This window comes from Anneissia japonica, unplaced genomic scaffold (genome assembly GCF_011630105.1).
Source record: "Anneissia japonica isolate Jap-2015-1 unplaced genomic scaffold, ASM1163010v1 scaffold560_len657749_cov147, whole genome shotgun sequence".
NCBI classification, from domain to species: Eukaryota; Metazoa; Echinodermata; class Crinoidea; order Comatulida; family Comatulidae; genus Anneissia; species Anneissia japonica.
In genome coordinates, this window is record NW_022754288.1 from 514,463 (window position 1) to 541,481 (window position 27,019).

Consider the following 27,019-nt stretch of genomic DNA (forward strand, 5'->3'; position numbering starts at 1 on the left):
TAAACATATTCAAATCACCTGGTTAATGGGAGGCATACTAAAGCGCAAACTAGCCTTCACGGTCTATGCGCTGGATACTAACGGATGGCTGCTAGAAGACTATTTCAGGGTCCTATATCAAAATCATCAACTTGAATTTTTGTTGAATTAAATGCCCAACAGCCACTATGCCAAACAGAGGTATTCAATAAACGTCTGGAATTCGAAACCTACCGGTTTGGAAAACTAACAAAATAGATCATCATATTGTCGATTTGATCACCGTTTGTCACAGGACCGGTAAGAAAAAATATTAGGATCTGAAATACCCTAATGTCAGTTGGAAGATTATTTATTAAAGTATAGAAGCATAACAAGGGATTGAAAAACCAATTATTTTGTTGTAACGTGGTATAATGAAATGTACAGACGATGAGAAACGTGTTGTACCTGAAGAGATACGTTGGACAAGAAAACCACATAAATAGTTTGGAGAAAGATTTTGAAAATTCTATTATTAACTCGCAACCAATGGAGTTCATTGATGAGATGAGAGGAGCAGAGTGTGTACCAGGGGATCACATGAACAAACTTAGCGAGCAGCTTATTCATGGTATATAACATAGATAATATAATATCATGGAATCAGTCGGTATCTCATGCAAATAGTTTCATTCATAATTAATAACAATAAGTTATAGAAATCTGTATATATCATGCAAACTATCTCATTCAGGGAATCAATTGGTATCTCATGCATCTTCATATCATAAATATAATAAGAGCAAATAACAAATTAAAGGTAAATGTCAATTATTTCAACAATCCTGTAGTAATACCTGTTCAATGTTCCGTGCTGTACAATTCACGTTTAAGGTGATTCTACCTCGACTCCTTCGGCAGCATATCTGGAATACAACAAGACAGTCCATCGCTTGTGTGTGTTTTCCAACAAGACAGTCCGAGAGTGAAATTTTCGAGAATAAAATGCTTTACTGTATCATAATGGGTGGCAACGGGCCTAGGGTGGCAACAGGCAGGTGGCAAAAAACTGGGTGGCAAAAGGTCGGGTGCAACGGGCCTAGAGTGGCAATGGGCCGGTTGGCAAAAGTCCGGGGGGCAACCAGCCTAGATGACAAAAAGCCGGGTGGCAAAAGGCTGGGTGGCAAATGGCCGGGTGGTAAGTGGCTGGGTGGCAACGGGTTGGGTGGCAACGGGTTGGGTGGCAACGGGCCAGGTGGCAACGGGCATAGACCCGATTATAACAATAGTATTTCCATATTACCCCCTGTAGATAAGTCTTCATACACAGACGGGAAAATACCATATATCAACAAAGGATTTTAAATTCGTTTCACTATTTGTGTTGTTTTTTTTTTCAACTTGTCTTACAGGTTGTGCTGCCAATCCATACTTAACCGTTTTTAATGTTCAGTCGGCTTTTAACAATATTGGCCAGCTCCAGTGCTACCCAACAAATAGTAGCACAATAATATCCATGGGAAAGTTATTTAAAATATCTAATACTGACTCGCTTGCTGAACCACCTCTAAAAGATAAGGGTGCTTATCCTTATGCTAAGGACATGTATATACCCTATGATGGAAACTTCTTTGGAGTATATTACTGCAAAGGTGTACTAAATGGTGAGACAACCATTGTAAAAACTACAGTTGTGAATCTAGAGGGCGCTTCAGATTGTAAGTATCCTTTTGTTACTCTTAATTCTAAGCATCTAAGGCAGTTTCTATTGTTACACTTGTCGGAAACGATTTCTAAATTCTGACTAACAGTCGACCGCATCATCTACCACTACTCTGACTTTAGACCACCCAAAAGGCGAACAGAGATTCCCTCGATGAAGTCACCATGGCATAGCTTCGAGTGACCATACCTACCCATTTAATGTTGATTCTCATAGGATACAGACGCGCGAAGAACTAATAATAATTTTTGAAACGTTGAATTAAGCTGATGGTCTTTTAAGTGTTCTAGTAAAGTGTGTTGTAAGCGAATAAGTGTTCTAGTTTGTTTAGAAGATAAAATTAAGTTAAATATAAAAAGCGGTGAACAAAGCAGTGATAATTGATTTTATTGCGGTCCTATGTGGCTAGATTGAGAGCACGGTATTTACCAATTGATAGTAAAGATCTAAAATGTACCTAATTTATTTATTATTGAACTTCATTTAGAGTGTGACTGATACAATTATAAATATTATTTACAATAATCTTAAAATATTGTTTAAATTAATTATCTTAATTACAAAATATTAATTACGCGTTGAGACATAATAGCTCATAGTATTACTTTTGAATAGGCTTAACAGCAAATGACAAAAACAATAATGGCAATGAAAACATAATGATAAAATATTAACAATGTATGAATTATAAGCCGCTTTTCTGTTCTAGCTGATGTTACACCAACAAACGAAAAAACAAGTATCACTGCTTCTGTTGGAGAATCTGTTACTGTATCATTCGATGTGAGAGCGTCCAGTAACCACATTTGGAGGAAGAATGGTGAACTGCTGGATAACTATGAGAAACTTTATGATCATTCAAGCTTAAATTTTACTAGTGTAAAAGTTGATGATGGTGGCATGTATGAACTTTATATAGATGGACAAAGGGATGAATACAATCATTCATTTATTGAACTGATTGTGAAAGGTTGGTTATTGATTTTTAGGTACGCTATGAAATATTTTTCATTCTAGAGAATACCAAATGGATCAATAAAATAATAATTTTGCACACTTTTAAACAATACAAAAAATTTAAAATTACTCTCTAATATCCAATTAATGGTTAATTAACTAGCTATCCCAGAAGATGTAATGTTGTTTGGCTTCTCAAATTAGGATTTTGTATAATATTTATACAGCAACCATTTTTCATAAACTACGCCCCTCCCCTTTTCCAAAATTCCTAGATCTGCCTCGGACATATGGCATTTATTCATTTGTGGCACAGACATGCAACTTTTTCGTTGTTCTCATTGTTTTTGTAATATAACTGACACAATCGTAAATTATGAAGCATTTGACAAGAACCGGACATGTTTTGATTGTTTATTTTATTTCCTCACAATTTTTACGGTCATTACAGTATGTATCTTATAACAGGATTCATACACCTTATGTGACAACAAACTTCTATAACTTTTCAAGACCTAAATTTGAAATTTCCAAAACCTTATTTCACAAAGTCTTAGTTTGCTGACTTAAAATAATTTTCAGGGTGTTTTTTTTTTTTTTTTTTTTTTTGTAATTGTTACATAAAAATCACAGTGGCTATTCTTACACCATTCATAAAACATTTTTATCTTAATATTTTTGGGATATCACACACTTTTTTCTGCTGAATTTGAAATCAATAGGGTTAACATAAATTGGGAAAATAACATGAAGGTCTATCTATCGTACGGTACTGTATCAGGAATATTCATCCGCTGTACAGTATCAGAAATCTTAACCAGTCGCCGCAGTAAGATGATTCAGTATTATAAATCTTCACGAGAGTCGTTCGTAGGCATATATTTTAAAATATAAAGAATATAAATAATATGGTAGGCATAATAGGCCTACATTAACAAATAATCGTACATACGTGAGTACTTACTAGTACTTTGTTTGTATTTCTAAACCATGCCTTGGATTTGATTCTAGGTGACTAGGCCTAGACTCCTAGCTGTTTCGGGAGGAAATTACTGTTCTATAGGGTCGAGTAGTTAGACTCCAACAAAGTGACCAGGCCCGAGCCGTGACAGTAGAATGTTATTAGAGAGCTTTCGTTATCTCGTTCGGCAACCAGTCCTCCAAGAAAATTTCCTGTTCTCGTTAAAAAAAAATAGTGAGCTTTCGTTTCGCAATCATATCCCATTTCGCGTTCCCCTCGAACCAAACCCTTGGTGACAGCACAACCTGGTGCTCGGCCTTGGCACGCGCACCGAAGACAACCTACACACTATAACATGGTTTAAGCTCATGTGCTGCAGACCACTCCAAAATGAAGAATATTTTGGGTTAGTGACGGAAGTTCAGCTTTCATAAGCTCACTGACCGCAAATGTACTTTTATTTCATTCAGAATGTCCTACTGGCCACTGGGGTGCACCTGGATGTACAGGTATTTGTAATAATTGTTATAATGGTGGCGTATGCGAGGACAAGAAAGGTAACTGTATTTGTGCACCAGGATTTAAAGGAGAAAGCTGTGAAGATAGTAAGTCAAAACAAGTTGTTTTGGTATTTCATAATTAATACTATATTCAACACCTACTATTAGACCTACTAAAATGATTTTAACTCGTATTCATATTCTCTGTTCACATAGGCTAATATATATATATTTATATAATAATATATATATATATATTAATATATATTTTATAATTTATACTTGTTTATCTTCTTTTGCATAATATTTGTTTATGCCATATACCTTGAACTTGTAATTTAATTCTAAATACCTCCTCAAAATACAATATTATTTTCATTGTTTCGAAAACTAGTTCATAGAGTACAATACTAAAGATATAAAGTAAATATATAAACATAAATATACTGTAGCACCTCTCAAGCACAATTTAAACTTGCGTTTGTGTATGCAGTAGGGACATCCGTTTTACATTTAAACGGTTGTCCTTGAGAACTTGATCATATTATCTCAGATATTATGAACTTCACTAATGTATTCTCACAATTTATTACCCTCTCAATGAAACCATAGACGGATTTCTAATAAATTTCACCAAAACTGGAAAGAGAGTTGGAAACAAACATTTCACTATCATTGAATGATCTGAGTTTGTTCAACAGTAACCACAAAGCATTGTTGTAGCACTGTATTTGCACTATATATTGACACAGTAAAAATTAATACAATAGGCATTAAACAATTAAGCACATTTCACATTAATTGTACAATTACGAAAACGAATCTTCAGGATGTTTCCCTTAATACATAACGATCTATATTGACGAGCAATAGGTGTTCGTTTAGACTAGAAGTTATTGTATGACCAAGACATGTGAATTTGTCTATACGTTAGACATTTATCACCGAAAACAGTTTCAAGATTTAAATCCAATTTCTTAACAGGCGGGTAAAAAAAACATACTCTTGGATTTGTTATTATATACAATATTATGAGTATCAGCATGCGAATGACAAATATCCATAATGCACTGAAGACCCAATAAAGAAGGAGGCAATACAAACATATCACCCGCATGACAAAGCTGATTAAAACTAATACCATTACTTTCACAACCATTACTATTTCCTAGCGTTTCACTTTGAGAGTCCTTATACATGTTATTCAACAATAGGGACATCACCCCTCCCTGGCGAACTCCGTTCGACACAGAGAATCCAGGTGTGCAATGTTTCCTACACACACACACACACCCACCCCCATACACACACACACACACAAGAAATTGTTGAGTGCTGTACCAACTAACAAGAACATTAATGACCGCATAATCTGTACCTCTGTCAATAAGTTCTTTAAAAAAACTCTATCAAAAGCTTTGCTCGAGCCTAGGAAGCAAACATACACCGGGCTACCACTGTTGTTTAACACAAAAATAAAAGTCTCCCCAGCAACGTCTATAATCAAAGACTCAAAAACTTCAAAGACAATATCACCCATGTACATTATAACTTGACGTTGTTTTCAATATTGTACCAAAACATATATCAGAGGCTATAACTAGACAGTTAACAATAATTATTTTCATACAGTTTATCAATTTCATTCATATGACCGTCATTATTGCAACACACATTATTGCAAGCTATGGTCACTTCCAAGTTGTATAATACTAAACAAACAATCAGAAATGTCACTATATAGATTAATGTTCTCATCAGATATTTTGTCACAATGTACAGAATTACTGTACATATAATTGATTTTTTTTCCAATGTATTCCATGAATTAAAAAAATTATCTTCGCACTCATAGGAAAAATAAACACATAATAGAAGGGTTTTATTGTCTCCCTCTGCTATTTCTAGTCCGATAATTCGGGGATAGGGTTTGGTGTGCGCAGCAAACTTCTTACTATACAAAATAGAAACTCCACCAAAGGGACGTTCCTAATAATATATTTGGAAGAGTTTATACCAAATACAGATATGGCATCATAATTCATCATGTACATTCTTGAGCATAACTAATTCCTCATTAAGTTACCAATGTTCCTGTAAACATAATGCCATAATTACAGCACGAATCATGGACTTTCTTATGATGTGATTTAAATTGTTTACATTTAAAAATAACAAATTCAACATCTTGTATTTTGGAGGTATCCAATAATATTATTATGTACAGTAGTTGTAATCTCTTTACCAAGCACCATCATTATCATCAACATCACCATCATCCTCGCTATCATTATCAACATTATAATCATCACGACTTTCATTATCATTAAAATGGCTTATTCCCGCCCATACCTCCCGTATAGGTCTTGGATTCGTAGTATCTTCGGATCATATATCCTTCAGGCCGTAGAGATAGTTTCACAATTTGACTCTTTAGATGCTGTTCAGCATTTATTACAAAAGTCTTGAACGGTAATCTCTACGAAAATTTAATTTATAGATCACCCCTTTTTAACATAGTCTTTAACACTCTGGGAAATGGTGTCCGGCATCAAGTTCTCAAACACCTTGTGCACTGGAGGTGGTTTCCCTTTGATTTCCGTGCTACAACCAGTCGCTCTGCCATAATTTATTTTTCTTAATCTTTGCTGCATTTTTATCCACCGATTACTGGATGTTGAGTTACTAGCAGGACCACTCACTTGTGCATTAGAAGCAACAACTATTATTGGTAGTAACATTCAGAGGTTGTCTTGAAGCATCAGCGTATGACTTGGGTACATTTACCTTATCATTTGTGTCTACTGGTTTATGAATTAAATATGTGGACCCACCCACTCTTGACCTCAATACACTGTACACAATAAAGTAACGCATAATCTGTTATAGTGTGATTCGGTAGTGATTTATTACGACAAAAGCAAAGGGACCGTCGCACACGATCGGTTCCTTAAATTTTGCATAGTAAAACATCTTAAAAAAGTGGCATACAAGCCAAGCTTCAGGGTTCCGTACCGCTCTAGTATATTTGAGGAGGAAGGGGTGTCAGGCGGGAAAAAGACTTTCCAAGGAGTTATCGGTGCACGGAGCGAGGCAATTTCAATCCACAACGAGAAAATTTGGGTCCGGTTGTATATCCACACGAGAAAATGCAAGATTGAAATTACTACGCGGACCGAGCGGCACCCATTGGGGTGTACCTACGCCCATTGACACAAAGAGTTTTTCCGCTGATCTCAGAAAAATTTATTTGTGTCTACCGGTCTAAGAATTAAATATGTGGACCCGCTCACTCTTGACCACCACCCTCAATACACTGTACACAATAAAGTAACACATAATCTTATATAGTGTTATTCGGTCGTGATTTATTGCGATAAAAGGCAAAGGGACCGTCGCACACGATCGGTCCCTTAAATTAATTTCCATAGTAAAAATTCTTATGAAATAGCCAACAAGCCAAGCGGCAGGGTGCCGTAGCAGTTAAAAGTCCTTGCTGTAACCATATAAAATCTAGCTACTCAGCATGCGTCATTTTCAAGTTTACCGTACATACTTGAAACGTTCTAACTATTTGTCGGTTTCTAGGGTCATCTTATCAGATGCGTACTATACCGAACTTTTATGTGAAAAATAATTTAAAGCATGCCTTAGGCTAAACCTATGATTTATATTAAAATAATGTACTGGAAATACCAAAATAATAGATAATTATTTAAAGACCTTGTTTGCTGAAAACTGCCCCAGCCATCTGCTGACAAGCCTGTTTCTAATTAGTGGAGTTATCCTGCGAACCGTATCGAAGAGAATATTGTTAACAGCGATGCCCTAGCCAGCCGCTGACAGGCAGGCTTTCAGTTAAGAAAACTCCCACACCCGATTAGTAAATATGTTTGTTGCAGTGCAATAAATACAAAATTAAATTAAAGTTAATATACATAGTGTTTTCTGTAAACTGTCCCAGCCCACTGCTGGCAGGCATTATTAAGTCTTAATGGACTTTCCAAACGTACAATATCGAGGAAAACAGTTTTCACTACGTAGCCGCAGCCAGCCGCTGATAGGCACGTTTTCAGTGGAGTAAACTGAATCTGAAATGAATTGGTTAGTTGCAAAGCTGCCTCAGCCCGCGATGGCGAGGTACAACAGAGTACCCGTAATTATTTGTGGACAGTATTGCATGTCGTGTTGCCCCTGCCATGCTGAAATGCCTGTGTATATGGTGTAACAACAGGGTAAGGACGATTTGGGGTGTCTATAAAACGAAGACCGAAGACCCCTATTTTTTCTATTTTATTTTGATGATAATGAACCTGGCTGTCACAAAATCAAAATTACGAAATTTTTTGGGCGTCTGTTTGTGAAATATTCAAGGGTCTTCGTTTTATACACACTCTATATGGGTGTCTACAAAACGAAGACCGAAGACCTGAAAAACGAAGACCTTCAATTATTTCGCAATTATCTTATTGTAAGTATTTCAAAATCATCATAAAACAGTTGCCAAGTACGTATTTCATTATTTCATTGGAATAAAATTAGGAATATCAAGAAATATACTTAAGGGTCTTCGTTTTATAGACACTCTATATGGGTGCCTATAAAACGAAGACCGAAGACCCAAAAACGAAGACCCCTATTTTTTCTCTTTTGTTTTGATGATAATACACCTGGCTGTCACAAAATCACAATTACGAGGTTATTTGAACTTTAGTTTGTGAAATTATCAAAGGTCTTTGTTTTATAGACACCCATATATGGGTGTCTACAAAACGAAGACCGAAAAACGAAGACCCACATTTTTTTTCTCTCAATCGTGTTGAAAATAATGTTTTTAAATCACTGTATATATAGTATTCGTCTTATTAGCATATTATTTCCTGAATTGGAGTCAATTTAATTATTTACTTTTTATTCCAGTTCCAAAGCGGCAGCCATAATGTTGTTCCATGGCTGGCGGCAGAGCGCGTCTTGGCGCTGCTGCCCTCCAACGAAATTAAGGTTCAGGCCCGTATCCAGGCGGGGGGGGGGGTGCGTTGGGTGCCCCCAAATCGAAAAACGTCCACTAATTATAACCAAAAAAAATGTGACCTTGTTCCCAGAATCATTATAAAATGAATCACATAGCAGTACAGTATTAAGATTGTATGAATGTACAAGTGAGTTACAATAAGAATACTAGAGCGCTGACTCCACACGTGCAATCTTTTGTACTGCCAGCAACATAACACAACAAACATACACACGTTATATGCACGTTATCTTCTAGGTGTACCTTCCCCTAAATACCAGCTGGTATGTCAGTGTATAGCAATGAAGTCAATATTTTGTTCTTAATTTTTCCGCAATTTCGACAGCTTAATTCTTCTTATAAAATGTGCTCTTATAAAAAAATTTAAGTGGTGTTGCTATTAAAACGTACAACGTTACTCGTATCATGATGATCCTTTTATACAGTATACCCCGTCACGGGTTCAATGGATAGATAGCGTATACATACAGTATAATTATGCTTATACCTCTGTATATGTTTTCTGTCGATGCCAAGAATAAAAATGTTGATTAATTTGTTTCAAATGCTTCTAGTTGTTTGAATCAGCTCATTTACAGTCGCTTTTAATCCACTCTTTATATCAAACTTTGCTATTATTCATTTAAAAGCAGAATTGATTTTGTATTTATATTCGTAATGGTTACGAATTTATACATTAGTATTTTTGATTTGGGAAACAATTTGCTTGTTTCTCCATGTCCTCCACTGGTAATTTTTTGATAGGCCCTATCGCTGTGTTCACGGACATATAGAGATTAACATGATAAAATGCCTTCAAATTGGTCTATACTAGGACGTAAAAAAGCAAATTTTTCCGGGGGGCCCTCGGCGGCCCCGGGCCCCCAGCCTGCTTTCTCGCTGCGCTCGCAAAACGCACCCCCCACCCTCATTCAAAAAGCTGGATACGGGCCTGAGGCTGGCCTAGCGGTACGCGTATTTTGGGGGCCTACAAAGGCCTTGAACGTTTCATTCACAAACTTGTTTCATGTTAAAATAAACAGTAGGAATGTTGCATAGTGATGCATATGTGCAGCATCGGTCATTTGGTAGCGAAACAAAGACCTATATGTGTGTCTACAAAAGGAAGACCAAAGACCCGAAAACGGAGACCCACATTTTTTTTTCTTTCAATCTGATGAAAATAATTCTTTTCAAAGAATTATTTGATATGTATATATAATATTCATCTTTCTTTGTCGGGTGAATGCTTCTGCATATTATAGAGTTAAGGATAAATAGAATGAATGAATGAATGCGTTTTTTAGTCATGGCAACATTTTAACTTATTTTAGTACGGTATTACAGTGTACTGTACTTTTTAATGACAATGCTCTTGGTATTCCAATTTTATTCTGTACTTTTATGTACAAATTTATCCATCCTTTTTGAATAATTTGTGAATGTTTGTGAATGAAATATTCAAGGCCTTTGTAGGCCCCCAAAATACGCGTACCGCTAGGCCAGGCCTTACTTACGTTGGAGGGCAGCAGCGCCAAGACGCGCTCTGCCGCCAGCCATGGAACAACATTATGGCTGCCGCTTTGGAACTGGAATAAAAAGTAAATAATTAAATTGACTCCGATTCAGGAAATAATGTGCTAAAAAGACGAATAGTATATATACATAGCACGAAGTGATTTAAAAACATTATTTTCATCACGATTGAGAGAAAAGAAATGTGGGTCTTCGTTTTTCGGTCTTCGTTTTGTAGACACCCATATATGGGTGTCTATAAAACGAAGACCTTTGATAATTTCACAAACTAAAGTTCAAATAACCTCGTAATTGTGATTTTGTGACAGCCAGGTGTATTATCATCAAAACAAAAGAGAAAAAATAGGGGTCTTCGTTTTTGGGTCTTTGGTCTTAGTTTTATAGACACCCATATAGGGTGTCTATAAAACGAAGACCCTTAAGTATTTCTTGATATTCCTGATTTTATTCCAATGAAATAATGAAATACGTACTTGGCAACTATTTTATGATGGTTTTGAAATACTTACAATAAGATAATTGCGAAATAATTGAAGGTCTTCGTTTTTCAGGTCTTCGGTCTTCCATATGGGTGTCTATAAAACGAGGACCCTTACATATTTCACAAACAGACGCCCAAAAAATTTCGTAATTTTGATTTTGTGACAGCCAGGTTCATTATCATCAAAATAAAATAGAAAAAATAGGGGTCTTCGTTTTTGGGTCTTCGGCGGTCTTCGTTTTATAGACACCCGACGATTTGTAGATGAAACGTTTATAAGTGTAATGTTTCCCCAGGCCTCTGCTGACAGGCGTGTTTGCGAACTACACGGCATTTTATTGCCCCAGCCAATTGCTGAAATCTCAGAACCGATATGCGACATGCGGATGTAATTGCGGAAGGCTTGGGAGTTCCATCTTCCCATTGTGCGAATTTTCCGCTTAGGGGCGCCCAATTTCTGCTGTCCAGGTCAGGGGCGGATTTAGAGGGGGCGGGCCGGCCCCGGCCCCTCCTTTTGGAAAGTCAAAAAAAAAAATGAAAAGAAAAGAAAGAAAGAAAAAGAAAATAATGATCGCCCAAAAAGCATTAGAGGTTATTTTTGGGCGTCTAGAACACAGAAATATCGCGGGGGCATGTCCCCGGACCCACTATGATATTGTTATCTCGGTTTTGTTCAATGTGCGCCACCACCGCGTTTAGTAAGTTGTATAATATCTCTTTCGTGATCGGGAGTCTCGTATCACAGGAGCCAGTGAGCGTATGAACACCAAATTTCGAGTATCAAAACGATCGGAAAAAGTTCTTTAACTGCGATTTGGTGGTGACTGAGCTGAAATGGCCATTCAAATGCAAATCATTCTTTACCGAGGACTGCTGCACCAGTAAAGCATCAGTAAACAACCCAATCTGGTCGGACATCAGCCATTTGTTGTTGAGGAAGATTGAGATCCCATTAAAAGATGTAATAAATGTGAACCACATATCAATGTCAAATTGGGCATAATAAGCCGTCGGAGGAAGGCGCGACCGGGGAGTACCACCGCACAGGCAAAATTGAAGAGGCCTATTAAAGAATGTAGTTCTCTGAGTGTCATGGTACGGCTATTTTTCGCCCATGTCAGTTTGTTTCTATTTTTTTGTAATTTCTCAAAGGGCAAACGACATTGCATGGACACTAAGTCAATTTCGATTCCGTATATTGTAATTTTAGTTCCCAGTGAAACCGTTTTCTCTAATTTAATGGGAACGTTGATCTCTTTGCATAAAAACATAAATCGTGTTAGCATATCAGCGCAAGTAGAGGAGTTTTTAGGGCCGATGAAAAAGAAATCGTCTAGTAAGTGAGACATTGACCAAACCCAAATTTATTTCCCATAATCCACTGAAGTATAGCACTAAACTTTTAAAAATTTGACAAGAGCTGCTAGCTCCCATCGGCAAACAACAGTCGTAATAAAAATAAGCTGTCCCATTAAAATCCTAAGAGACGATAGTCTTGTGGATTAATAGGGATGATGCGAAAAGCGTCTTGAATGTCAGTTTTAACCATAAGGCTACCTGAACCGCATTTTTGGACTAGCAAAGTAATGGTATCAATTGAATCGTACGAAACCTGTGAAAGTTCGCTTGGTATCCCCTCGTACCCTTTGGGAAGGACAGATCATGAATTACTCTAAATTCACCTGGGGAAGACTTGGGAATGACCCCTAGAGGAGTCACAACAAATCTGTCGAATGGAGGTATAGGAAATGGACCAGTAATGCGGTCCCTTTCTAGGCCCTTTGCAATATACTTGTGAATTACCCCGGGGTATTCTCGGGTACTTTTATGGTTCTGAGACACTGCTGGAAATGGGTGTAATGTGCAGCCGAGGGTGAATTTCCAAGTCGAAAACCTTTTTCGCCTTTGTGGATTGTATCCCTCCAAGTATTCGTTGGATTTGGATTTGTTTTGACTATTTCCTTCGGTGGGAACCGTTCTACGGGGTCGTTTGAAGCATCGTAGCTTTAGGTGGGGAGCCCGGCGGAGTTGACAAACGTGACTGTAGGGGCATGGGAATGATGTACATAGGAGGCCGTTGTTGAAATCGAAGCAGAAGAGGAGGCGACGAAAACGAAAATTGTTTGTCTTTTGTGTTAATTTGTATGTGGTAGCTTTCCATTTCAGATCATTAACCCATTTATTCCACGGTAGCACCATGGACTGACGTAAAACTCTAAGGACTCGTCATACGTCCGCCACGCGCCTTCTTGGGCATGGAGGTTCAAGTCGAGTATGTAACTATGGTATTTGAGCAGATGTGGTGCTTGTTCTGGGGTTTTCTCGATAAGTACAACAGAGAACCACCACCACCCACTAAAGAATTGTTGGGTTGTTTGGGTTTGTGTTAGCGACTGTTTGTGGGAGATGCTCTGTTGAATGTTAATATTGCCTGACCTAAAATTCGCGACCCAGGGATCCTCTTTAAATGATGGTAGAGTGTTTTGAAATCCACATACTCGCTTTGCCAAATTTTGTTTTTAACTTTTGGTGGCACCATTTTTGCCAACGGAATACCGTCGGTTAATTCGATCTGTGGGGAAAGGTTTGGGTTGTTCGGGTTTGTGTTAACTACGTTGGACAGCATGCCGTCCACTGTAGTACCTTGACCGAGCGCTGTGGGGACTAACGGGTCCAGGGCAACACATGCGTGATGCCAACGGATTGACTAAGCTGGCACCCGGCATATTGGTAGCTGACTGCTGTTTTTGTATAATGACGTCGGCCAGTTTGTCGTAGTCAATTTCAGTGATGGCTGGTGGTTGGGCAGACGTGGTTGGTGGTGGACGGGTGACCGTCGATGGCGATGTTGCTCTGGTCTTTCTTGCTTTTGGCATGGTGTACCTTAAAGAAATAGTAAGGTTAGGCAATGTTGTGTGTACCTTTAACAGCTGTTATATACGTGCGCGAAACCTCGGAGCTTTAACTCGTAGCAACACATCCAATATCTATCCATCGTTATATCTCATAACACTGGGTTAAAATCCAAGCATAATTTAACACTCAAGCTCCGTTACATGTAGCACCTTGTCAGTGTACTAAAGGAATCTGAATTTGTAGGGCAACACTTGAAATATTATTTTAAAACTAAAGCGCTGGACTCGTAGCGCTGAATGAATGTGTCCAAGAGCGCTAAACTTGTAGCGCAACCCTGGAAATCAAAGAATATGACGTGGATTGGCACTTAACATAAAGTCAAGTTGTCACACATCATGGTTTCATGTCATATTATGCACATTATGATTTTTATCAATGATGAATTCACTCAGCACTTCTTTGACCAATTTTATATTTTCAGCCTCGAAGCTATCAATACTCTCTCTTAAGTGTCATCATTTGAGTTCATGTTTTTAAACAAAACACAACAGTTTATTAATAATTTTGCCGCACATCATACTCTATTGAGTTTCGTTCCTGAGTAGATGCCAATTGTTAACGCCACCCAGTTAAGGTGATCCTCCCTCGATGTACTTCCAATATGGGATATTCGATCAGGTGCACTCTATAATACTAAGTGTACGTCCGATCAAGGCGAGAAAATCAAATTCGGCCTAGACAATGAAAAATGTCTAAAATACATTATGACATCTGTCAATATGTATCGATCACACTCTATAACACAGGTGGGCAAAGTGCGGTCCGCGGCCCGAATGCAGCCTGCCAGAGATTATTTTGCGGCCCGCGAAATGAATTAGAAACCCTAGCAACATTGGCTAGAAAACACAATGTTGTTGACACCGATCATATGTAAAAAGTAACATTAAAACTGAGAATGAATTGGTGAAAAAGCTGTTCTTTGAGGTTTTTTTTTTTTTTTTTTTTTTTTTTTTAAGCACATTGGAAACATCAAAGTTTGGGTGCGGCCCTCAGTGTTAAATCAAAAAATCACTTTGGCCCTCCGACCGATTTTTATGCCTACCCCTGCTCTATAACAATATTGTATAATAATGTCGCTGTTAGTGTTTTTAGAAACTGGCAAAATAAAGGAGAGAACGAAAATATCGTATAAGCCATTTCCAATTTTATCCCATTGTTTACATTGATAACTGCAATGTTTGTACTTTGCAATATTAAATGTTTATAGGTGCCTAATTTAAATGCTATTATTAATATACTGTTGTATGATCTTTATTGTGAAATGGAAAATTAAAGAAATATTATGTGCTTGAAATAAATGTGGGTTGACTCCCACAAAAGAGAAAAAAAAGAAACTGACAAAACAAATTTCATTGTTTAATTGTTTGATCGATGACAAAGCATTTTTTTTATAATTCTTGATTTCATATCTACATTAAATCAGTTTATTTCTAGACCTTGCATTATAATCTCTTTTTTGTTGAATTTTATGAAGTAATAATAGATGAATAAAAATAAATATAGTATAGGCATATTTGCTTATAAGTTATTATACGTTAAGTTATTATTTTCAATATAGCTTGTGGTGGTAATCAATTCGGACTTAATTGTGAATATAGATGTACACGTAGTTATGGTTACGAAGATCGATGCAGAGGCAATCATTATTGCCTGCCTAATCCATATGGATGCAACTGTATAACAGGTTTTACTGGTCTTGATTGTTTAACAGGTGAGTACTAAAATCATTCCAAGGTAAATATACGTTTCTTGTACTGGATGTACAGTAGTTATCAGGGGCATATGGTCATGGCGCCACCCTATGTGGTTCAGCGCCTTCAATAGAGATATGAGTCCGAGTCTCATGTGGTGACACTGCTTCTTTAATTGCTGAAGACATTGTCTATCTTCACCCAGAATTCTAAATGGGTAAATGGTTAAAATACATTTTCTTGGAAATAATCTTTCTGTGCTGATTAATTGCGTATTTTTTGACCAAAAGAGGAAAGCACATTATATAAATGTGCATATTATAATACTGTATATTAAAATATATTTTATTTTCAAGAACTTTTCTTTGTGATTTATATGGAATTTGTATTGTGCTTTTGTAATTTTGCTTGTCATTGTTAAAGCGCTATGTTAATGGTGCTCAATAAATGAAATCATGATTTTTATATTTTTCTAATGTAGTTGTTATCTTGGTCCATATGATATATTAATAAATATAGGTTACCTGTGGTTATATACCGTTAATGTAAATGTGAATGTGCAAATTTAAATTTTTTAATATAAATATATACGAAGAAAATTCGAATTAGGTTTCTCGGAACCAGTGGCGACTGAAGTGCAGCTATATGATTAAGTACAGATATTTTTTTTAGATTATGTTTTGGCCGAGTATCACTGGCTTGTGACGCTTCTTCCCTAAGGTTGGATTGGTAGAACCAAGTCTTCTCGGATAAGGACTTTAAAACGGGTCCAGTGTAGGCCTATACATTTGCCTCGTGTGCACTTTAAAGAACACAATGTATTGTACGAAAATGTAGGGGGTTTCCCCAAGCTATGGGTAATTTCAGACACTGTCATTGTGGTATGATGTGAACTTCACGCTACTATTAGCAGAGCTGTACGATGGCAATTCAGCACAATGACGTTGCAAGTTATGGGTTATATTATAATCTTACCATTACATATATATATTAAAATATATATTGTATTATTATAAATTATATATAATATAGGTTGCTTTTTAATATAAAAATGCACAAGGTGTGCAACCATTTACTAAGTCATTCAACCGAGGTCTTATAATATTTACCTTCGAACATCAGATTGTGACTCTGGAAAGTTTGGTGCGGGCTGTAGTCAGGAATGCCACTGTACGTCAGGATCTTGTAACCAGTATACTGGAGAGTGTGCGTCAGGTACTTGTGCAACTGGATGGTCTGGAAGTAACTGTCAAGGTAGAGTTTAATTTAGTGCCAAATAGTTTTTCAATTGGAAGTATATAATAGAATTGTTAAAAACATGGATATTAAAAAAAACATAAACCTCATTATGGCAAAATACAAAGCATAGTTGTCCTCTCTATGGGAGAACAGTAGCTTAACACTTAACAGGTTTCTTAGTATAAATAATAGATAAATAAATATTACAATATAGGTCGAAGTAAGCAGCATCGGCGTAAGCATAGTCTCTAAAATAATGCTCACGCCAGCCCTGCGCATGCTCAATAGATCGGCGTAAGCATAGCCACTGCGTTAATATTAGAGTCTAGACTGTCATAAAACTACAGTAAGTATTTAAAAACAAAACAATCGCTCCATAATAAATGTTAATATAATTGCTAATGCATGTATATTATTAATACAATTGTGCATATTATTTTTAACGTCACTGCCAATTGCCAAAGAATGATACAGTTGGCTTATAGTCATTTCACTTTTTGTAAAAATATTATAAACATTGTCACAAAACCAAAGCCAAATTGAATGCGGGCCTAACAATAATATTTCTGCTACCATATCATATATATATATAAAATTATTTTAAGTTGCCATATTATATATACAAAAAAAAAATAAAAACAGAAAAAAAAACAAAACGCAGCAGAACTCAGTCTTTTCTCTACAGCAAGGAAGGTTTGTATTATGTATGCAATTGTCTTTTTAATTTTTTATTACAGGCCTTGTATTGTATTGTATTTTATTAGTGTTCATGTTGTGTTTTTTTTTCTCTCAACTCTTTTTTTTTCCTTTTTGCAGTTCCAAGCACTTGTCCCGTTGGCTATTTCAGCACATCTTGTACATCAATTTGCCATTGCCATGATAATTTTCAATGTGATAAGAATACTGGTGTATGTAGTAATGGACTGTGTGCAATAGGATACCATACATATGACAATTTATTTTGTGAAGGCAAGTACAGAGAAAAGTGTAACTTATAAGAAATAGTTTAAAACACTGTTTCTGCATTAAGCAATGACACCAAATAAGTATTCCCGTAAAAAAGGTGAAAAAAAAAAGAAAAAGAAAACATTGATAGCCCAGAACGCCTCAAATGTTAAATAAGGCAGTGTTGTCTCAATCGGCCCCACTTTTGGACTCCCTAGATCCGCCCCTCATTGCTAACTCTCCCAAACCTGTGTCCATATCCAACATTTTACAAGAAGTTAGACATGGTCGTGCAATATTACGCACGACCATCTTATAAAATTCCACATCTCCAAGTCACACCTATTAAACTGCAATGTTCATTCAGTTAGTACACCCACCTAAATGCGCCATGCTTCTTTATGGTTTGTCTTGTTGTCACACACCTCTCTCTAATTCTTTTGACTCTGGATATTGTTTAGATCTATACAATATATATTACATAGAAATAACAGGTGGGAAGTTGCGAGAAAATTGGTGGAACCATTGCATTATTTAATTCTCCGAAAAGCCAATATTTGTAAATTTAAAAGAAAATTTATTAATCCTACCTTTGCAAATACTATTTAGCTTTGTTGAAACTATATTCACATGTTAATGTTACATAAGCCCTATTTATATTAGATGATAATAATTATTTCGCTCTTTAATGCCTTTAACTAGTTTACAAAGTGTACTTCAATCAGCCATAAAACCCTGTTACTTTTCACTTCTCCAATGTTCACAGGAGTTGTCTATTGTTTCCGTAAATATCTATCTGGATAAACTAATTACAGTATTTTTACATATTTTTCAAATTGGACACGAAGACACTCCGTCCCAGTATCGCTCACGACCGCTCACTGCTGATTCAACTAATGAATACATTAAAGTAAATTACTGCATGAGACAAGTTATTTCAAGTAAAAGGTACTACTTCTTAATATGTACAGAATGTTTTATCATTTTTATTTTGTGAATTTGTTATAGCCTGCCAATCCGGAAGCTATGGTTACTATTGTGCTTTTAATTGTAATTGTGATTCCGCCTCATGTCATCAAGAAACTGGATGTAATGGCGGTTGCCTAAATAATTGGTTGTTAAACTCCTGCACTACAGGTAAAGAAATTCCACATCAACATTTTTTTTTCAAGCAATATTCATTTTGTCTTCAACAGTGATGTTATTATATGCTTCATTTATTATTTCTATTAATTTCTGCTAACAGAATATTCGGTGGTCATTGACATATATTGATTACGCTAACACTTTAGCAGAAAGTAGGACTAATTATGTTAAATAATATTATTTAGGATGTTAATATGGAGAGATAAGTAAAAGTAAATATAAAAGGTTACTTTTCTATTCTACATACACTTTAGGGTATATGCATTGTTGAATTATTATTGTTCACTTGTAGTATCAACATTTATCAGTTTTTAATTCAATATTGCATTTCCATTCGCTTTATGATCGTCTCTGGGAACCCTGAGAATCAGAGGTTGCGGCGACACGATAAATCGTCCTTTTCTTTCCTTTCTAATGTTCATCTTCCTGTTCATTTTCTTTCCTTTATTAGTCCTTAATTTTCCATTCCCTTTCTTATATTTCCATATGTTTTCTTTCAGTTTCCTTTTTTACACTTCCTTGTTGATTCTTTCCTTTTTCTTTCTTACATTACATTGTCTTTTTTCCCCATTTTTCTTATATTTTCTTATCTTTTTATTCCATTTTCTTTCCTTTTCTTTACTCGTGTTTTCCCTTTCTTTTCTTTCCTTCTCCTTTCTTAGATGACCCCATTTTTTCTTTTCGTTTACTTTTCGATGTTCCCTTATCAAATCCTTATCTATTGATCCTCAGACAGTTGATAGAGTAGATTGATAACTATAGTAATTCTGTTTAAAGTTTAAATGACTCTCTGATGAATGTGATCTGGATACTGCTGAGTTGATGGCATTATCTATAATGAAAGGTGTTTATCTAACTTTTTTGTTTTAATTTGTATAAAAAATAAAAACATATTTAATTTCTTGGGATCTGTAGAACTGTTCGATAGTCTGCGTGTTGCTTAGTGTATGTAATTGATGGTTAGTTAATTATGATGCCCAGATTTCGTCTTCATTATCAGCGGTTTTCGTTTGAACTTAGGTATGATTGATCTTAGAACATATGTATATGTAGATTCTTGCTAAGTTCACCTTTCGTCGGGCGCCATACATAGCATCCATATGTTAGCTTGGATCTTTTTCTTGTTTTAACGAGAATATTTGTATTTGTTAGCAACTGCCGGTGTTCTGCAAAGGCTCTGCATGTGCACATGTAATTACATGTTGAATTTCTTTATTTCATATGTGTATGTTAATGTATGTCATCCATAAAGTTAGGTAATTAAATGTATTAAATGTTTTAATATATTTCGTTTTGTTATATTCAGTTGAATGCTTCAATAAGTTAATAGCCAAATATATAACACTAATTAAAGTATTTATTTTAAGAAAAAGACGTGAAGATTTAGCATTGTGTTTGAGAAAGAGGCTTAGCAAAACTTGGTCAAACAATTACAAACCACTGTGGTTCATTTTTATCCCGTACACTTCTTGTGTTTCAACTCAATTTCAATAGCGTATCGTCTTTCGGATGAGACGTTTAAGCCTTTCGTCTCCTGTGCAATAAGGTCCATGTGCACTTTAAAGAACGCAGTAAAAATCTTTGGAAAAGAGTAGGGAATTGCCCCATGGTCATGTTTTGCCCAATTCACCACCAAAAGGAGCCCCTAAAAATAAGAAGAAATAGACTTGAAGCTTTATCTGTGTGTGAAAGAGACTTAGAAAAGTTGGCTAAACAGTTACAAACCACTGCGGTTCAATTTTATCCCCCACTCTTCTTGTGTTTCAACTAAAGGATTGAAATGCACATTTCAATAGCGTATCGTATTTTGATTGAGGCGTTTAAGCCTCAAAAACATTTAAATAATAATAATTATTATAAGAATTAACAGTCTTACAATAGACAATATATTTTCATCATAAATTATGTATTTCTATATTGTGTTCCTGCTCCTTGCTACTATAGGAATCACTGCATCTTCTAACACAAGGGTTAATCCAGGTCAGATGTCCACATTCCAATGTGACATTGAAGGTGATGTGACTAACGTTACAATTCAGTTTCTTCAAGTAAATAATAACCAACTTGCTACAGAAACTGGACGCACAGAATCAAATGGAGTTACCAGAGTTACATTTACAAGTGAAGCAAATGTTGCAGTTCCATATGTCTGCAGACTTGCTACGGATTCTTATACAGCATATGCAGAGCATTCACTTAATATCTTTGGTAAGTTTTTTTTTTTTTTTTTTTTTTTTTTTTTTTTTTTTTTTTTTTTTTTTTTTTTTTTTTTTTTTTTTTGTATTATTTATGTTAAAGATCAGTGGTTTGATATGATTTAAATGAATTAATGAATTTAAATATATTTTACGTTTTTTCAACTAGTATTACCAACGTACACTGGACAGCCAAGCTCACTGACGGTTACTGGATCATTAGTGGAATTGAGATGGAGGAACTGGAGTACCAGTAGTGGAGATGATGGTGATGGTCCCGTTATTGAATATGTTGTATATTACAGACGATCTTCATCATCTGCGCTTTGGAGCCACTTACCTCAAGACAACAGTCTTACAGCCACAGTGACTGGTTTACGGTGGGAAGAAGAATATGACTTTGCTATTGCAGCGGTGAGGGAAGGTGCTGGGGGTGAAGGTCCAAGGGGAAGTAATGAGCTAACTGTATCAACAGTTTGTGGAGGTAAGCACATTTTAATAATTTAATTGGAAAAAATGCAAACCTGGGTATCAATTATTGTATTGTTGACAGGTCAGTTTTTGTGATAATACAATTATGATGGTGATTGTGATGATGAAGGTGATCGTGATGGTGATGATGATGGTAATAAATTATGATGATGATTTGTGAAGATAATGATTTAGAGTAATTATTTACTTCAGGATTTATAGTCATTATCATCATTACCACTATAAATCATGAAGTAAATAATCACCCTAAATCATTATCTTCATAAATCATCATCTTAATTTATAAATATGATTATTTACTTGATGATTTATAGTGATGATGATAATGATTTATGATTACTGATGGTTATGATAATTTAAGATGATTGATGATTTATGTTGTTTGAGGCGTTGATTTTTTATGATAATAATGATGATTTATGAAGATAATGATTTATGATTGGTTGATGATGATTTATGATAGGCTTAGTGATGAGTGATTTATAATAATGATAATAGATTATCATAATAGATAATGATGATGATGGCAAAGCTGAAGATGACAATAAAATTGCCAATATTATTAAGATTGTTAATGCAAAAATTTTAATGTTATTAGTAGAATATTTTCTTTAATATTCATTTCAGAACCATCAGCACCAGTAGTCAACGCAAATTCGAGTAACAAATTTGCTAAAAGGATCAACATTTATTTGCAACGATTAACGGTAAATGGTTTATTTCTTCCTGTAGATCGTAAAGTTTGAGAGAAAAATATATTCTCTAAGTCCCGTTTTTGTTTGTATTCAGTAAGCTTCGGTCCTCTCTTTATGGCTGCAATGACATTAATTTGGGTGCGATAGTATCCTGCTTCTTTTTTAATTATTTTTTTTATTTATATTTTTATAGATTTTGATGAAAAATTTCTGATAAATGTCCTTTTTTAGGCCTAGAAATTGCAACATACATTTTTTTAAAATTATAAACTACTTGTATTTGAAAACGAAATTTTAATTTGGAAAGTAATTGCATGGGTTTTTTTTCTCCAGGTTACCGAGTCCAAGTGTTCAACTGGTGTAGACAGTTATACGATATCCTATAGACCTGTTAATACAGACGTGTCTATGATCACTGAGAAAACAACCATTAATGATTTTTATACAATAATGGAACTTCAAACATACACAGAATACAGCATCTCTGTAACAGCAAGTAACAAAGACTTCCCTGGAATGGCAAGAGTGGTACAAGTGTTTTTTCACCTGAAGAGAGTTAGTGCTCTTTCTAACCTCTGTCCACACTATCAATTTTATTATACCTTTATAAATGTTGTGGTATGGCACTTTCATGCAAATTTAAGGAAGAATCACAGATTTTTGTCACATAAAACGTAATAGTGTGACCAGAGCTTAACAATAAGCTTAGACAAAACTAATTACTAATGTTAATATTTGGGAACAACCATTGTTTTTTCAGAAGTCACTATTACAAGGCTCATATAAAGTTTTATTGACTTAAAATTATAACTAAGTGAAAACAAATAGATTAACATACAAATCAAATAGATAAAATTTGGACTTTATAGATTTTAGAACCAGGTGTATGTAAAAATAGAACGTGTATAATGGAATCACTTGTACTATATGTTGAATACAGGCATATGAATCAAATTGGCGATGGCAATACTATAGTAAAAATAAGACATGCAGGAAATGTACAGTGACAAATGCCAATAATATCTTATTACGAAAATACTACGTAAGTTTCCATATGTCATTTTTTTCAGCTTCGTAGTTACAGAGTGCAACCAGGTTTAATACAAAATGCGAGATAACCTTCATATTATTACAACATGTGAAAATTAATTACGATAGAGATAAGTATCTCTATGGTTCCGCAAAGTATTATGATTTTATCAATGTACAATATACGTTTCATAATGACATTTTATGTCATGCAAACCTTCAAACGACATTTCATCACTTCAATAATTTTCACTGTTTAATTTTCCAGTACCTCCAGTTCCAGGAGTCTCAGCAACACAGGATGATTCATTCCTCACCGTTTATGTGTACCCATCTGAGTCATTCAGCAGAAATCTATACGGAAATATAATTGGTTTTGATGTGAGATACAGATCCAGAAATAGCGAAGAATGGAAGAATAAAACGATTACTGCGGACCAAGGGATCCACGGCTACAGAATAGCAAGTGTGGTAGAAGATGCAAATTATGAAGTTATTGTAAGTAATTCATCTATACGATATTTAGGCCTAAATAAAACGTTATTTTTATTTAGGCCTGTCAAGTCATAGCAATTTTAGTTGTCGCTATGACTGATAAATTACCCTTAAAATTAATCTTGACAAATTTTAATAAAATTGCATAGGCATTACACATTTAAAGTTTTCTTTCAGTTGGTTGGTAAGTGGTGAATAAATAGGGAAACCATATTACATAACAAATAAAAAGAGAAACCATAATTTTATACTTACAGGCTAGAGTAGTCAATGGGGCTGGTGTGGGAAACTGGAGCCCCTTTTTCACCGCTGGGCGGAGTACAGGTAGTTTTTTACAGTTTTGTTTTATTTCGGCTATCGAGCTTAGAATGTGGCAGATCATCCCTCTATCCGTAATCTATTTATCTAACTTAACCAGGGTGCAGTAGACACAATGCTGTTGTCTGGCAGTTAACTTTGTAAGAGTAAATTCGGTAGAGGTATGAGAGTAAATTCGGTAGAGGTATGAGAGTAAATCCGGTGTGGAGGAATGATGGAATGAGTCATGAGCTAAAGATAAAGATGAAAAGCAAGCCTACGAAATATGATAGCATACTAGATAAGATCTGTCCTACATTAAGTTATCAATTAAATTGACAACAACAACACATAACGCTACATAAGACCTGTCCTAGAAAGTTCACTAAAAAGTCACTACAGTAGCAAAAACATGTAAAGTATATACACGCTCCCGCTGGGAGCCTTTTTTAAAGAATTGCTTAAACTCTCACAGACAAAACTGGTTGAAACCAACAACAGTGTTTTATATACCTATTATATAAATATTAAACAATTCTTGTCAGGTTTTGAGAATCCTGTTGGAAATAGAATCTGTAGTAGCCATTATTTCCTGATAAAATAGTCACATATTATTGTTGATTAACATTATTATCGTCGTCGTCATCATCATTGTTATTATTATTATTATTATTGTTGTTGTTGTTAATACTATTGTTATTACCTTTTTCCTCATATTGTTTTTATTATTATTATTAGTATAATTATTACTATTAATATTATTATTATCTATTATTATTATTATTATTATATTATTATTATTAGTATTGTTGTTGTTATTTATTATTGTAGTAAAATCACTTTATTTGCCAATACATTAAAATTTCATCCGTATAAAAATAGTCTCAAAAATAAAATAAATAAAACGAAACAAAATGGCAAAGAAAGGAACAGAACAGAAACCCTAGGTCTTGCCTTTAAAATTGGACAAGCAAGGGAAATAAGTACAGAACACAGGCAGGTGGCAGGACGAGAACAAGAGACAGGGGGACAAATACTACTACTCAAAATACAAAGTATTATTATAATATTTTAACATTATTATTAATAGTCTGTTATGTTCTACAGGATCATCAATCCCCGGATTCATGATTGCACTGGTGGTTGTTCTTTCCATCATCATCATCTTTCTTATTTTCTCGTTTGGCCTGTACTACAGGTTTGTTTTTCCATACATAAATCATTTCATTAACAGTATCAGGTGTTTAATAGTCGGAGTAAATGGTAATATTTAGGCCTAGTATATCTATCATTTTAACATGATATGTCTGCATTGTCCTTTACCAAACATCTGATAAACTATTCCAGATACAACCACCCAAATGGGAACAATGCACATAAATGTGTCCAAGATGACAAACTGACAAAAAATACTCGAGTAGTTGAAGAAACAACTGAACTTAATACCTATAACAAGCTCGTAAAAGATGATTTGATACAACAGGAAGATCATTATGAAGTCATCAAAACAAAAACACAAGACACGTATGATTATGCAATGCCACACAACAGCGGACTTGAGGTAACTACTCCTGCAGAAGAAAACATTGAAGTTACCGAAAACAAAAATGAGCCTTATGAAATTCCCTTGAAATGTATGGGACATAAATCTGACTTTAGTTAGTATTGTTATTCCTCAATATACCAGCAAAAATTAGTTACTCTTCTATATCCAATATGTGTTTATAAGTATCTGAATCTACCTTTTGCAGTGAAAGTACTGTGAACCTCGAATAGAACCTGAATTGGCTTAATCTCTAGAAAATCCCCTCTCAAAAATAAGCCCCCTCCTTAGTTTGCAAAAGAAATTTCGAATAGAAGCCAATCTTGAAAAGAAGCCAAAGGGTCCTTCAAAAGAAGCCCGGGGCTTCTGTGCGAGATAGTACTTACACTCAGACTGACTTTATCTTTGATGATTGTAATAGCGTGACAGTATCAGTATTATGTTATTATACTAGCATGGTTAAAATTTAAGAAATACAACAGATTTTCGAAAATTTATAGTTGGAAAATGTCGCAAAGTAACAATTACAATTTACAACATTCATTTTGGAAACCCCCCCCCCCCCCTCTCCTCTTTAGTTTTGTAAATTTAAGATACACAACTCGTAATTACCCATAAAACCGGAAATGACGTTTTACTAGGCAACAAGCTCGTGGAAAAATCCAAGGAATATAAAGTATGCCAAAACCGACAAAATAGGCTTCGGTCATGTTCGATCTCCACAACCGCGCTACGTCTGTTTGAAGTCTACTATTTCATTTCGGGTAGCTACAAATGTATGAGGCGCCAAGTGTAAATTTATTATTTAACACAATTATTTATATATAATTCATTATTTAACATATAATTGAATTGATCACCCATTAATTATATATAATGCATTTACGTCAAAAAGAGTATATGTAAATAATTGCGTTAACGTTTCATTATTTATATATAATTAGTTTACTGATTACATTATATATAAATAATGAAAGGCTAACCAAACAATATTTATATATAATAAGGTTACTGGCTTCATTAAAATAAATAAATAAATTAAATAAGGAAGGGGTAACACATCATTATATATAAATAATGAAAAATAACTTACAATTGTTTATATATAATAAGTTCACTGATTCCATTAATATAAATAATGAAAAGGTAACAAATCATTATATATAAATAATGAAAAGTAACTTACAATTATTTATATATAATAAA

At 35.0% G+C, this 27,019-nt stretch overlaps 2 protein-coding genes and 1 long non-coding RNA gene across 3 annotated transcripts; all 3 read left to right on the forward strand.

Annotated features, from left to right (window-relative positions):
* Positions 1-411: 411 nt before the first annotated feature.
* LOC117123163 (tyrosine-protein kinase receptor Tie-2-like) lies at positions 412-21,632 on the forward strand. The gene is made up of 10 exons (XM_033269014.1): positions 412-592; positions 1,374-1,679; positions 2,394-2,654; positions 4,073-4,207; positions 15,605-15,757; positions 16,860-16,991; positions 17,793-17,945; positions 18,930-19,058; positions 21,012-21,275; positions 21,568-21,632. Exons 1-10 carry the CDS (start codon positions 412-414, stop codon positions 21,630-21,632), a joined length of 1,779 nt encoding a protein of 592 aa, XP_033124905.1.
* A 17-nt stretch (positions 21,633-21,649) lies between these two features.
* Positions 21,650-23,831, forward strand: LOC117123167. The gene is made up of 3 exons (XR_004447813.1): positions 21,650-21,746; positions 22,382-22,461; positions 22,783-23,831. It is a non-coding gene; the product is annotated as an uncharacterized LOC117123167 (long non-coding RNA).
* Positions 23,832-23,870: 39 nt separating this feature from the next.
* On the forward strand, positions 23,871-25,933 carry LOC117123164. The gene is made up of 4 exons (XM_033269015.1): positions 23,871-23,976; positions 24,231-24,297; positions 25,378-25,468; positions 25,618-25,933. The coding sequence occupies exons 3-4, from the start codon at positions 25,398-25,400 to the stop codon at positions 25,931-25,933; spliced, it is 387 nt and encodes a 128-aa protein (XP_033124906.1). The 5' UTR covers positions 23,871-23,976; positions 24,231-24,297; positions 25,378-25,397.
* Positions 25,934-27,019: the final 1,086 nt, after the last annotated feature.